General features: G+C 50.7%; 1 protein-coding gene across 1 annotated transcript in view; it reads left to right on the top strand.

The window, feature by feature from the left end:
- The window catches only part of LOC131956080 (dynein axonemal heavy chain 6), a 68,244-nt gene that overhangs the window by 33,771 nt on the left and 20,222 nt on the right, over window positions 1-14,251 (top strand). Inside the window, exons 31-38 of the mRNA XM_059320466.1 lie at window positions 3,076-3,265; window positions 3,783-3,937; window positions 6,192-6,372; window positions 7,737-7,862; window positions 8,365-8,474; window positions 8,664-8,826; window positions 10,942-11,024; window positions 13,659-13,872. Of these exons, the coding sequence (XP_059176449.1) occupies window positions 3,076-3,265; window positions 3,783-3,937; window positions 6,192-6,372; window positions 7,737-7,862; window positions 8,365-8,474; window positions 8,664-8,826; window positions 10,942-11,024; window positions 13,659-13,872 (1,222 nt within the window). The remainder of the gene's footprint in view (window positions 1-3,075; window positions 3,266-3,782; window positions 3,938-6,191; window positions 6,373-7,736; window positions 7,863-8,364; window positions 8,475-8,663; window positions 8,827-10,941; window positions 11,025-13,658; window positions 13,873-14,251) is intronic.

Here is a 14,251-nt window from a genome sequence, read left to right on the forward strand (position 1 = left end):
CACCAACTGACCCCATCAACTGACCCCATCAACTGACCCCATCAACTGACCCCACCAACTGACCCCACCAACTGACCCCACCAACCGACCCCACCAACTGACCCCATCAACTGACCCCATCAACTGACCCCACCAACTGACCTCATCAACTGACCCCACCAACTGACCCCACCAACTGACCTAATCAACTGACCCACCAACTGACCCCACCAACTGACCCAACCAACTGACCGAACCAACTGACCCCACCAACTGACCCCACCAACTGACCCCACCAACTGACCCCACCAACTGACCTCATCAACTGACCCCATCAACTGACCCCATCAACTGACCCCACCAACTGACCCCACCAACTGACCCCACCAACTGACCCCATCAACTGACCTCATCAACTGAACCCACCAACTGACCCCACCAACTGACCCAACCAACTGACCCCACCAACTGACCCCACCAACTGACCCCACCAACTGACCCCACCAACTGACCCCATCAACTGACCCCATCAACTGACCCCACCAACCGACCCCACCAACTGACCCCATCAACTGACCCCACCAACTGACCCCACCAACTGACCCCATCAACTGACCCCACTAACTGACCCCACCAACTGACCCCATCAACTGACCCCACCAACTGACCTCATCAACTGACCCCACCAACTGACCCCACCAACTGACCTCATCAACTGACCCACCAACTGACCCCACCAACTGACCCCACCAACTGACCCCACCAACTGACCCCATCAACTGACCCCATCAACTGACCCCACCAACTGACCCCATCAACTGACCCCACCAACTGACCCCATCAACTGACCCCATCAACCGACCCCACCAACTGACCCCATCAACTGACCCCATCAACTGACCCCACCAACTGACCCCATCAACTGACCCATCAACTGACCCAATCAACTGACCCAACCAACTGACCCCACCAACTGACCCCACCAACTGATCCCATCAACTGACCCATCAACTGACCCAACCGACTTCACCAACTGACCCCATCAACTGACCCCATCAACTGACCCAACAACTGACCCCATCAACTGACCCATCAACTGACCCAACCGACCCCACCAACTGACCCAACAACTGACCCCATCAACTGACCCCACGAACTGACCCCACCAACTGACCCCATCAACTGACCCCACCAACTGACCTCATCAACTGACCCCACCAACTGACCTCATCAACTGACCCCATCAACTGACCCCACCAACTGACCTCATCAACTGACCCCACCAACTGACCCCACCAACTGACCCAACCAACTGACCCCACCAACTGACCCCATCAACTGACCCCATCAACTGACCCCATCAACTGACCCCACCAACTGACCCCACCAACTGACCCCACCAACCGACCCCACCAACTGACCCCATCAACTGACCCCATCAACTGACCCCACCAACTGACCTCATCAACTGACCCCACCAACTGACCCCACCAACTGACCTCATCAACTGACCCACCAACTGACCCCACCAACTGACCCCACCAACTAACCCCACCAACTGACCCCATCAACTGACCCCATCAACTGACCCCACCAACTGACCCCATCAACTGACCCCATCAACTGACCCCATCAACTGACCCCACCAACTGACCTCATCAACTGACCCCACCAACTGACCTCATCAACTGACCCCATCAACTGACCCCACCAACTGACCTCATCAACTGACCCCATCAACTGACCCCATCAACTGACCCCACCAACTGTCCCCACCAACTGACCTCATCAACTGACCCCATCAACTGACCCCACCAACTGTCCCCACCAACTGACCTCATCAACTGACCCAACCAACTGACCGAACCAACTGACCCCACCAACTGACCCCACCAACTGACCCCACCAACTGACCCCACCAACTGACCTCATCAACTGACCCCATCAACTGACCCCATCAACTGACCCCACCAACTGACCCCACCAACTGACCCCACCAACTGACCCCATCAACTGACCTCATCAACTGACCCCACCAACTGACCCCACCAACTGACCCAACCAACTGACCCCACCAACTGACCCCACCAACTGACCCCACCAACTGACCCCATCAACTGACCCCATCAACTGACCCCACCAACCGACCCCACCAACTGACCCCATCAACTGACCCCACCAACTGACCCCACCAACTGACCCCATCAACTGACCCCACTAACTGACCCCACCAACTGACCCCATCAACTGACCCCACCAACTGACCTCATCAACTGACCCCACCAACTGACCCCACCAACTGACCTCATCAACTGACCCACCAACTGACCCCACCAACTGACCCCACCAACTGACCCCACCAACTGACCCCATCAACTGACCCCATCAACTGACCCCACCAACTGACCCCATCAACTGACCCCATCAACTGACCCCACCAACTGACCCCATCAACCGACCCCACCAACTGACCCCATCAACTGACCCCATCAACTGACCCCACCAACTGACCCCATCAACTGACCCATCAACTGACCCAATCAACTGACCCAACCAACTGACCCCACCAACTGACCCCACCAACTGACCCCACCAACTGACCCATCAACTGACCCAACCGACCCCACCAACTGACCCCATCAACTGACCCCATCAACTGACCCAACAACTGACCCCATCAACTGACCCATCAACTGACCCAACCGACCCCACCAACTGACCCAACAACTGACCCCATCAACTGACCCCACGAACTGACCCCACCAACTGACCCCACCAACTGACCCCATCAACTGACCCCACCAACTGACCCCATAAACTGACCCCATCAACTGACCCCATCAACTGACCCAACAGCTGACCCCATCAACTGACCCCATCAACTGACCCAACAGCTGACCCCATCAACTGACCCCATCAACTGACCCAACAGCTGACCCCATCAACTGACCCATCAATTGACCCAACCGACCCCACCAACTGACCCCATCAAGTGACCCCCACCAACTGACCCCATCAACTGACCCCACCAACTGACCCCATCAACTGACCCCATCAACTGACCCCATCAATTGACCCCTAGCCGTGTATCTACAGAAACAACCTCCACATCGTACTGTGCATGTCGCCCGTGGGTTCGACCTTCAGGGCCAGGTGTCGCATGTTCCCGTCCCTGGTCAACTGCTGCACCATTGATTGGTTCATTGAGTGGCCACGTGAGGCCCTGCTGGGCGTGGCCAATTCCTTCTTTAAAACCGTCAATCTGGGCTGTTCCGATGAGATCAAGGTGAGTAACGTTTGGTGCATCACAAGGTCAAGGTGAGTCACGTTTGATGCATCACAAGGTCAAGGTGAGTCACGTTTGGTGCATCACAAGGTCAAGGTGAGTCACGTTTGATGCATCACAAGGTCAAGGTGAGTCACGTTTGGTGCGTCACAAGGTCAAGGTGAGTCACGTTTGGTGCGTCACAAGGTCAAGGTGAGTCATGTTTGGTGCGTCACAAGGTCAAGGTGAGTCACGTTTGATATCCCATGATTTACACCTGAAGCGTTTAGCTAATGTGCTGGGGAGATGGGGAACATATCTGCCATTCTAGGTAGCACCAAGGTGTATCACGCTAACTAGCACCAAGGTGTTTCTCACTAACCATCCTGTCTCCACATGCTACTGTTTGAACATCGTGATGTCTTACCATCCTGATTTCTTACCCTCCTGATGTCTTACCATCCTGATGTCTTACCATCCTGATGTCTTACCATCCTGATGTCTTACCATCCTGATGTCTAACCATCCCGATGTCTAGGCCAATGTGTGCAAGATGTGTGTGGAGATCCACGTCAGCGTGACCGACATGGCTGAACGATTCTTCAAGGAACTCAAGCGGCGCTACTACACGACGCCAACCTCGTACCTCGAGCTCATCAACCTCTACATCGGCATGGTGCAGGAGAAGGCACAGTCAGTAGGGGGGGGGGGTGGGGGGGGTGGGGGTGGGGGGTCAGGGTGGGGGTGGGGGGGGGGGGGGTAGTGGGGTGAGCTCATCAACCTGTACATCGGCATGGTGCAGGAGAAGGCACAGTCAGTAGGGGGGGGGGTCAGGGGGTGTGGGGGTGGGGGGTCAGGGTGGGGGTGGGGGGGGGGGGGGGTAGTGGGGTGAGCTCATCAACCTCTACATCGGCATGGTGCAGGAGAAGGCACAGTCAGTAGGGGGGGTCAGGGGTGTGGGGGTGGGGGGTCAGGGTGGGGGTGGGGGTGACAGGGTGGGGTGGTGTGAGCTCATCAACCTCTACATCGGCATGGTGCAGGAGAAGGCACAGTCAGTAGGGGGGGGGGGGTGGGGGGGTGGGGGTGGGGGGTCAGGGTGGGGGTGGGGGGGGGGTAGTGGGGTGAGCTCATCAACCTGTACATCGGCATGGTGCAGGAGAAGGCACAGTCAGTAGGGGGGGGGTCAGGGGGTGTGGGGGTGGGGGGTCAGGGTGGGGGGGGGGGGGTAGTGGGGTGAGCTCATCAACCTCTACATTGGCATGGTGCAGGAGAAGGCACAGTCAGTAGGGGGGGTCAGGGGTGTGGGGGTGGGGGTCAGGGTGGGGGTGGGGGGGTGACAGGGTGGGGTGGTGTGAGCTCATCAACCTCTACATCGGCATGGTGCAGGAGAAGGCACCGTCAGTAGGGGGGTCAGGGGGGTGGGGGTCAATGTGGGGGTGGGGGGTCAGGGTGGGGGTGGGGGGGGGGTAGTGGGGTGAGCTCATCAACCTGTACATCGGCATGGTGCAGGAGAAGGCACAGTCAGTAGGGGGGGGGGGGTCAGGGGGTGTGGGGGTGGGGGGTCAGGGTGGGGGTGGGGGGGTGTAGTGGGGTGAGCTCATCAACCTCTACATCGGCATGGTGCAGGAGAAGGCACAGTCAGTAGGGGGGGTCAGGGGTGTGGGGGTGGGGGGTCAGGGTGGGGGTGGGGGGGTGACAGGGTGGGGTGGTGTGAGCTCATCAACCTCTACATCGGCATGGTGCAGGAGAAGGCACCGTCAGTAGGGGGGTCAGGGGGGTGGGGGTCAATGTGGGGGTGGGGGGTCAGGGTGGGGGTGGGGGGGGTAGTGGGGTGAGCTCATCAACCTCTACATCGGCATGGTGCAGGAGAAGGCACAGTCAGTAGGGGGGTCAGGGGGGTGGGGGGGTCAGGGTGGGTGGGGTGAGCTCATCAACCTGTACATCGGCATGGTGCAGGAGAAGGCACAGTCAGTAGGGGGGTTAGGGGGGTCAGGGGGTGAGGGGGGGTCAGGGTGGGGAGTGGATTGTGGGGTGAGCTCATCAACCTCTACATCGGCTTGGTGCAGGAGAAGGCACAGTCAGTAGGGGGGGGGGTCAGGATGGGGATGGGGGGGGGGGGTAGTGGGGCGAGCTCATCAACCTCTACATCGGCATGGTGCAGGAGAAGGCACAGTCAGTAGGGGGAAGGGTCAGGGTGGGGGTGGGGGGGTCAGGGTGTTGGTGGGGGGGGGGGGTCAGGATGGGGGGGGGGGGTAGTGGGGTGAGCTCATCAACCTCTATATCGGCATGGTGCAGGAGAAGGCACAGTCAGTAGGGGGGGGGGGGTGTTGGCACGGTGGGGGTGGGGGGGTCAGGGTGGTGGGGGGTCAGGATGGGTGGGTTGGCAGGGTGGGGGTCAGGGTGGGGAGGGTAGTGGGGTGAGCTCATCAACCTGTACATCGACATGGTGCAGGAGAAGGCACAGTCAGTAGGGGGAGTCAGGGTGGTGGGGGGGTCAGGGTGGTGGGGGGGGGGTCAGGATGGGTGGGTGGCATGGTGGAGTGAGCTCATCAACCTCTACATCGGCATGGTGCAGGAGAAGGCACAGTCAGTATGGGGGAGGGGGGATGATCAGGCTGGGTGAAGACAGTGGGGTGGAGATGGAGATGACATGTACAAAAGTGCGTGGCAGTGTATGTGACAGTGTTATGTGGGATTGTATGTGGGAATGTGTGTGGGAGTGTATGTGGGAGTGTATGTGTCATGCTGATCGAGGTAGGGGTCGGTTATGGGTGGGGTAGAGTAGGGGGTGGGGGTAAAGTTGTTGTGGTGGGATGAAGTTGGCAGTTTGCTATAGAGGAGACAAGGTGTGGTATGTGTGGTGGTCTGAGATACTGAGGTTGCACAGAATAGGTGAGGTATGTGCTACTGACCGAGCTAGCTCATCAATAATGTCCCCACTGACCAGTGTGATCAAAATGGCCCGTGAGCGGGTGTCCAACGGCCTGGCCAAGCTGTTCTCTACCAACGACCTGGTGGACAACATGAAGAAAGAGCTGGTGGCCCTGGAGCCAGAGCTCAAGCAGAAGTCTGCAGACACCGCCAGTCTCATGGAGAGGCTCAAGATCGACCAGGAGAAGGCAGACACGGTGAGTGGTTTACGTTTGATTGGTGGGATTTTATGGTTGGTCTTTGGTGGAATTTCACGGTTGGTCTTTGGTGGGATTTCATGGTTGGTCCTTGGTGGGATTTCTTGGTTGGTCCTTGGTGGGATTTCATGGTTGGTCTTTGGTGGGATTTCATGGTTGGTCTTTGGCGGGATTTCATGGTTGGTCTTTGGTGGGATTTCATGGTTGGTCTTTGGTGGGATTTCATGGTTGGTCTTTGGTGGGATTTCATGGTTGGTCTTTGGTGGGATTTCATGGTTGGTCTTTGGTGGGATTTCATGGTTGGTCTTTGGTGGGATTTCATGGTTGGTCTTTGGTGGGATTTCATGGTTGGTCTTTGGTGGGATTTCATGGTTGGTCTTTGGTGGGATTTCATGGTTGGTCTTTGGTGGGATTTCATGGTTGGTCTTTGGTGCGATTTCAAGGTTGGACTTTGGTGGGATTTTAAGGCTTTTCTTTGGGAATTTAACGTTTGTCTTTGAGGGGATTTGATTATAATGTTAGACTTGTTTTTCCATCACTTGACAACGCTGCATTAGCGACTTCTAATTTAGATATCATCTGCACCGTAAGACACCCAATCAGTAAACACAAGACAAAAACATTGTGTTTTGTGCTTTAAGAAAATAACGCGACTTGCTGTCCCATGTGTTTCATAACGCGGCCTCCTGTCCGACGTAAGAAAATAACGCGGCCTCCTGTCCGACGTAAGAAAATAACGCGGCCTCCTGTCCGACGTAAGAAAATAACGTGGCCTCCCGTCCGACGTAAGAAAATAACGCGGCCTCCTTTCCGACGTAAGAAAATAACGCGGCCTCCTGCCCGACGTAAGAAAATAACGCGGCCTCCTTTCCGACGTAAGAAAATAACGCGGCCTCCTGCCCGACGTAAGAAAATAACGCGGCCTCCTGCCCGACGTAAGAAAATAACGCGGCCTCCTGTCCGACGTAAGAAAATAACGCGGCCTCCTGTCCGACGTAAGAAAATAACGCGGTCTCCTGTCTGACGTAAGAAAATAACGCGGTCTCCTGTCCGACGTAAGAAAATAACGCGGCCTCCTGTTCGACGTAAGAAAATAACGCGGCCTCCTGTCCGACGTAAGAAAATAACGCGGCCTCCTGTCCGACGTAAGAAAATAACTCGGCCTCCTGTCCGACGTAAGAAAATAACGCGGCCTCCTGTCCGACGTAAGAAAATAACGCGGCCTCCTGTCCGACGTAAGAAAATAACTCGGCCTCCTGTCCGACGTAAGAAAATAACGCGGCCTCCTGTCCGACGTAAGAAAATAACGCGGCCTCCTGTCCGACGTAAGAAAATAACGCGGCCTCCTGTCCCACGTGTTTCAGGTCCAGAAAAATGTGGCCATCGACGAGGCCAAGGCCAAAAAGACAGCAGAGGAGACACAGGCCATAGCAGACGACGCGCAGAGAGATTTGAACGAGGCACTTCCGGCTCTTGAAGCTGCTGTCAAGGTAACATCACTGCTGCTGTTAGTGTATGGCTGGGGTGTGTTGTGTAATGGTAACATCACTGCTGTTGTTGGTGTATGGCTGGGGTGTTGTGTAATGGTAACATCACTGCTGTTGTTGGTGTATGGCTGGGGTGTTGTGTAATGGTAACATCACTGCTGTTGTTGGTGTATGGATGGGGTGTTGTGTAATGGTAACATCACTGTTGCTGTTAGTGTAATGGTAACATCACTGCTGCTGTTAGTGTATGCTTGGTGTGTGTTATACACTATATAAATCACATACACACTGTATGAAGTACGTACACACTGTATGAAGTATGTACACACTGTATGAAGTACGTACACACTGTATGAAGTATGTACACACTGTATGAAGTACGTACACACTGTATGAAGTATGTACACACTGTATCAAGTACGTACACACTGTATGAAGTACATACACACTGTATGAAGTACGTACACGCTGTCTACCTATCACGTGACTGTCCTCCCGTCCCCAGGCTCTCGACGCCCTGGACAAGAACGACATCTCTGAGATCAGGGTCTTCACCAAACCCCCAGAGCTGGTCCAGACGGTTCTAGAAGCTGTGGCCATCTTGCTGGGCAACAAGTAGGTCATGTGTTGTAGTAAACATAGTGTTGATACTTGACAACGTGTGAGGCCATTTATTTTGTTACTGTTGTACAAAAATAATTAAAATTAAAGCATGACAATTAAAGCAACATTAGATGAAGGAAATTAAAACGTGCATCTATACGGTAAAACGTGCATCTATACGTGTGTCCTGTAATCCTTCAGAACAGACTGGGCAAGCTGTAAAGCCATGCTGGGAGACAGCAATTTTCTCAAGAGGTTGGCCGAGTACGACAAGGACAAGATCCCTGCGGCCAAGCTGGCCAAGGTCAGAAAGTACACGGCCATGCCCAACTTTGTGCCGGATGTCGTCGCTAAAGTCTCCAAGGTCAGACTTTATAGCGCTGTATACCTAGATAAATGATGTAACTACCCCCGTCAATTAGCCACCTGAGCTATACCTAGATAAATGATGTAACTACCCCCGTCAATTAGCCACCTAAGCTACAACACCTTGCTGTATACCTAGATAAATGATGTAACTACCCCCGTCAATTAGCCACCTAAGCTACAACACCTTGCTGTATACCTAGATAAATGATGTAACTACCCCCGTCAATTAGCCACCTAAGCTACAACACCTTGCTGTATACCTAGATAAATGATGTAACTACCCCCGTCAATTAGCCACCTAAGCTACAACACCTTGCTGTATACCTAGATAAATGATTAAATACCTCCGTCAATTAGCCACCTAAGCTACAACACCTTGCTGTATACCTTGATAAATGATGTAACTACCCCCGTCAATTAGCCACCTAAGCTACAACACCTTGCTGTATACCTAGATAAATGATGTAACTACCCCCGTCAATTAGCCACCTAAGCTACAACACCTTGCTGTATACCTAGATAAATGATGTAACTACCCCCGTCAATTAGCCACCTAAGCTACAACACCTTGCTGTATACCTAGATAAATGATGTAACTACCCCCGTCAATTAGCCACCTAAGCTACAACACCTTGCTGTATACCTAGATAAATGATGTAACTACCCCCGTCAATTAGCCACCTAAGCTACAACACCTTGCTGTATACCTAGATAAATGATGTAACTACCCCCGTCAATTAGCCACCTAAGCTACAACACCTTGCTGTATACCTAGATAAATGATTAAATACCTCCGTCAATTAGCCACCTAAGCTACAACACCTTGCTGTATACCTTGATAAATGATGTAACTACCCCCGTCAATTAGCCACCTAAGCTACAACACCTTGCTGTATACCTAGATAAATGATGTAACTACCCCCGTCAATTAGCCACCTAAGCTACAACACCTTGCTGTATACCTAGATAAATGATGTAACTACCCCCGTCAATTAGCCACCTAAGCTACAACACCTTGCTGTATACCTAGATAAATGATGTAACTACCCCCGTCAATTAGCCACCTATGCTACAACACCTTGCTGTATACCTAGATAAATGATGTAACTACCCCCGTCAATTAGCCACCTAAGCTACAACACCTTGCTGTATACCTAGATAAATGATGTAACTACCCCCGTCAATTAGCCACCTTAGCTACAACACCTTGCTGTATACCTAGATAAATGATGTAACTACCCCCGTCAATTAGCCACCTATGCTACAACACCTTGCTGTATACCTAGATAAATGATGTAACTACCCCCGTCAATTAGCCACCTTAGCTACAACACCTTGCTGTATACCTAGATAAATGATGTAACTACCCCCGTCAATAAGCCACCTAAGCTACAACACCTTGCTGTATACCTAGATAAATGATGTAACTACCCCCGTCAATTAGCCACCTTAGCTACAACACCTTGCTGTATACCTAGATAAATGATGTAACTACCCCCGTCAATTAGCCACCTATGCTACAACACCTTGCTGTATACCTAGATAAATGATGTAACTACCCCCGTCAATTAGCCACCTTAGCTACAACACCTTACTGTATACCTAGATAAATGATGTAACTACCCCCGTCAATTAGCCACCTAAGCTACAACACCTTGCTGTATACCTAGATAAATGATGTAACTACCCCCGTCAATTAGCCACCTTAGCTACAACACCTTGCTGTATACCTAGATAAATGATGTAACTACCCCCGTCAATTAGCCACCTATGCTACAACACCTTGCTGTATACCTAGATAAATGATGTAACTACCCCCGTCAATTAGCCACCTAAGCTACAACACCTTGCTGTATACCTAGATAAATGATGTAACTACCCCCGTCAATTAGCCACCTTAGCTACAACACCTTGCTGTATACCTAGATAAATGATGTAACTACCCCCGTCAATTAGCCACCTATGCTACAACACCTTGCTGTATACCTAGATAAATGATGTAACTACCCCCGTCAATTAGCCACCTAAGCTACAACACCTTGCTGTATACCTAGATAAATGGTGTAACTACCCCCGTCAATTAGCTACAACACCTTGCTACCCTCACCAGGCATGCAAGTCGTTGGTCATGTGGGTTAGGGCCATGGACATCTACTCTGTAGTTGCCAAACAGGTGGAGCCGAAGAAGCAAGCGTAAGTTGGCCTGTTGCTGATGTTGCTGTTGGTTGTGCTGGGAATGCTGGGAATGCTGCTGTTCATTCTCCTGCTGTTGGTGTTCAGGATTCTGTTGAGGATGCAGCAGTTGTTGCTGTTTGTAGTGATGTTGCCGCCGTTGATACTATTCTTGTTACTGTTGATGCTGTTTTAGTTATTGCTGTTGAAACTAGTTACTACTGTTGAAACTGTTGTTGCTGTTGAAACTGCTGTTGTTGCTGTTGAAACTGCTGTTGTTGCTGTTGAAACTGCTGTTGTTGCTGTTGAAACTGCTGTTGTTGCTGTTGAAACTGCTGTTGTTGCTGTTGAAACTAATTACTACTGTTGAAACTGCTGTTGTTGCTGTTGAAACTGCTGTTGTTGCTGTTGAAACTAGTTACTACTGTTGAAACTGCTGTTGTTGCTGTTGAAACTGCTGTTGTTGCTGTTGAAACTGCTGTTGTTGCTGTTGAAACTGCTGTTGTTGCTGTTGAAACTGCTGTTGTTGCTGTTGAAACTGCTGTTGTTGCTGTTGTTGCTGTTGAAACTGTTGTTGTTGCTGTTGAAACTGCTGTTGTTGCTGTTGAAACTGCTGTTGTTGCTGTTGAAACTGCTGTTGTTGCTGTTGTTGCTGTTGAAACTGCTGTTGTTGCTGTTGAAACTGCTGTTGTTGCTGTTGTTGCTGTTGAAACTGCTGTTGTTGCTGTTGAAACTGCTGTTGTTGCTGTTGAAACTAGTTACTACTGTTGAAACTGCTGTTGTTGCTGTTGAAACTGCTGTTGTTGCTGTTGAAACTGCTGTTGTTGCTGTTGAAACTGCTGTTGTTGCTGTTGAAACTGCTGTTGTTGCTGTTGAAACTGCTGTTGTTGCTGTTGTTGCTGTTGAAACTGCTGTTGTTGCTGTTGAAACTGCTGTTGTTGCTGTTGAAACTGCTGTTGTTGCTGTTGAAACTGCTGTTGTTGCTGTTGAAACTGCTGTTGTTGCTGTTGAAACTGCTGTTGTTGCTGTTGAAACTGCTGTTGTTGCTGTTGAAACTGCTGTTGTTGCTGTTGTTGCTGTTGAAACTGCTGTTGTTGCTGTTGAAACTGCTGTTGTTGCTGTTGTTGCTGTTGAAACTGCTGTTGTTGCTGTTGAAACTGCTGTTGTTGCTGTTGAAACTAGTTACTACTGTTGAAACTGCTGTTGTTGCTGTTGAAACTGCTGTTGTTGCTGTTGAAACTGCTGTTGTTGCTGTTGAAACTGCTGTTGTTGCTGTTGAAACTGCTGTTGTTGCTGTTGAAACTGCTGTTGTTGCTGTTGTTGCTGTTGAAACTGTTGTTGTTGCTGTTGAAACTGCTGTTGTTGCTGTTGAAACTGCTGTTGTTGCTGTTGAAACTGCTGTTGTTGCTGTTGTTGCTGTTGAAACTGCTGTTGTTGCTGTTGAAACTGCTGTTGTTGCTGTTGTTGCTGTTGAAACTGCTGTTGTTGCTGTTGAAACTGCTGTTGTTGCTGTTGAAACTAGTTACTACTGTTGAAACTGCTGTTGTTGCTGTTGAAACTGCTGTTGTTGCTGTTGAAACTGCTGTTGTTGCTGTTGAAACTGCTGTTGTTGCTGTTGAAACTGCTGTTGTTGCTGTTGAAACTGCTGTTGTTGCTGTTGTTGCTGTTGAAACTGCTGTTGTTGCTGTTGAAACTGCTGTTGTTGCTGTTGAAACTGCTGTTGTTGCTGTTGAAACTGCTGTTGTTGCTGTTGAAACTGCTGTTGTTGCTGTTGAAACTGCTGTTGTTGCTGTTGAAACTGCTGTTGTTGCTGTTGAAACTGCTGTTGTTGCTGTTGTTGCTGTTGAAACTGCTGTTGTTGCTGTTGAAACTGCTGTTGTTGCTGTTGTTGCTGTTGAAACTGCTGTTGTTGCTGTTGAAACTGCTGTTGTTGCTGTTGAAACTAGTTACTACTGTTGAAACTGCTGTTGTTGCTGTTGAAACTGCTGTTGTTGCTGTTGAAACTGCTGTTGTTGCTGTTGAAACTGCTGTTGTTGCTGTTGAAACTGCTGTTGTTGCTGTTGAAACTGCTGTTGTTGCTGTTGTTGCTGTTGAAACTGTTGTTGTTGCTGTTGAAACTGCTGTTGTTGCTGTTGAAACTGCTGTTGTTGCTGTTGAAACTGCTGTTGTTGCTGTTGTTGCTGTTGAAACTGCTGTTGTTGCTGTTGAAACTGCTGTTGTTGCTGTTGTTGCTGTTGAAACTGCTGTTGTTGCTGTTGAAACTGCTGTTGTTGCTGTTGAAACTAGTTACTACTGTTGAAACTGCTGTTGTTGCTGTTGAAACTGCTGTTGTTGCTGTTGAAACTGCTGTTGTTGCTGTTGAAACTGCTGTTGTTGCTGTTGAAACTGCTGTTGTTGCTGTTGAAACTAATTACTACTGTTGAAACTGCTGTTGTTGCTGTTGAAACTGCTGTTGTTGCTGTTGAAACTGCTGTTGTTGCTGTTGAAACTGCTGTTGTTGCTGTTGAAACTGCTGTTGTTGCTGTTGAAACTGCTGTTGTTGCTGTTGAAACTGCTGTTGTTGCTGTTGAAACTGCTGTTGTTGCTGTTGAAACTGCTGTTGTTGCTGTTGAAACTGCTGTTGTTGCTGTTGAAACTGCTGTTGTTGCTGTCCAGTCTGGCCGAAGCCCAGGAGGTCCTCAATGAAGTGATGCGTGTGTTGAAGGCCAAACAAGACCAGCTGGCCGAGGTGGAGAAGCAAATCAAAGGCCTACAGGCTATCTTCGACAAGAGCCTGGCCGAGAAGAAAGGCCTGGAGCGTAGCATGGCCGTCACGGCCGCCAGGCTCAAACGCTCGTCTAAACTGACCACAGCTTTAGCTGACGAACAGGTGCACGCTTTTTTTTACCTCTGTCACTGGGTGTGTTTCTGTCACTAGAATGATGGGCTATAAGAAGAACGAGCCGACCCGCGGCGTATCATACGCCGCTATTTAGTTGTTTTATTTTCTACTTTTCAGTAATTCATAATTTGTGAATTCGACAGTACCAATGCTGCCACTGAAAATATTTGCTTTTAAACACTAACCCCGCCCCCCTTCCCCCAACCCCTACCCTAACCCCCCCCCCCCCCCCCCCGTGAAAGCAGCCTCCACTTAGTTACCTCCTCTAAGTTTAAAATCGTTACAAACTAAATTATCTGCCCCTAATAGCCGTCACTAAACCCGGCTCTATGTTTGTAAACATTTACCGTGACCACAGCTCACCATA

Source organism: Physella acuta, unplaced genomic scaffold (genome assembly GCF_028476545.2).
Source record: "Physella acuta isolate Inbredline_101_S28 unplaced genomic scaffold, ASM2847654v3 ptg001126l, whole genome shotgun sequence".
In the NCBI taxonomy this organism is placed as follows: Eukaryota; Metazoa; Mollusca; class Gastropoda; family Physidae; genus Physella; species Physella acuta.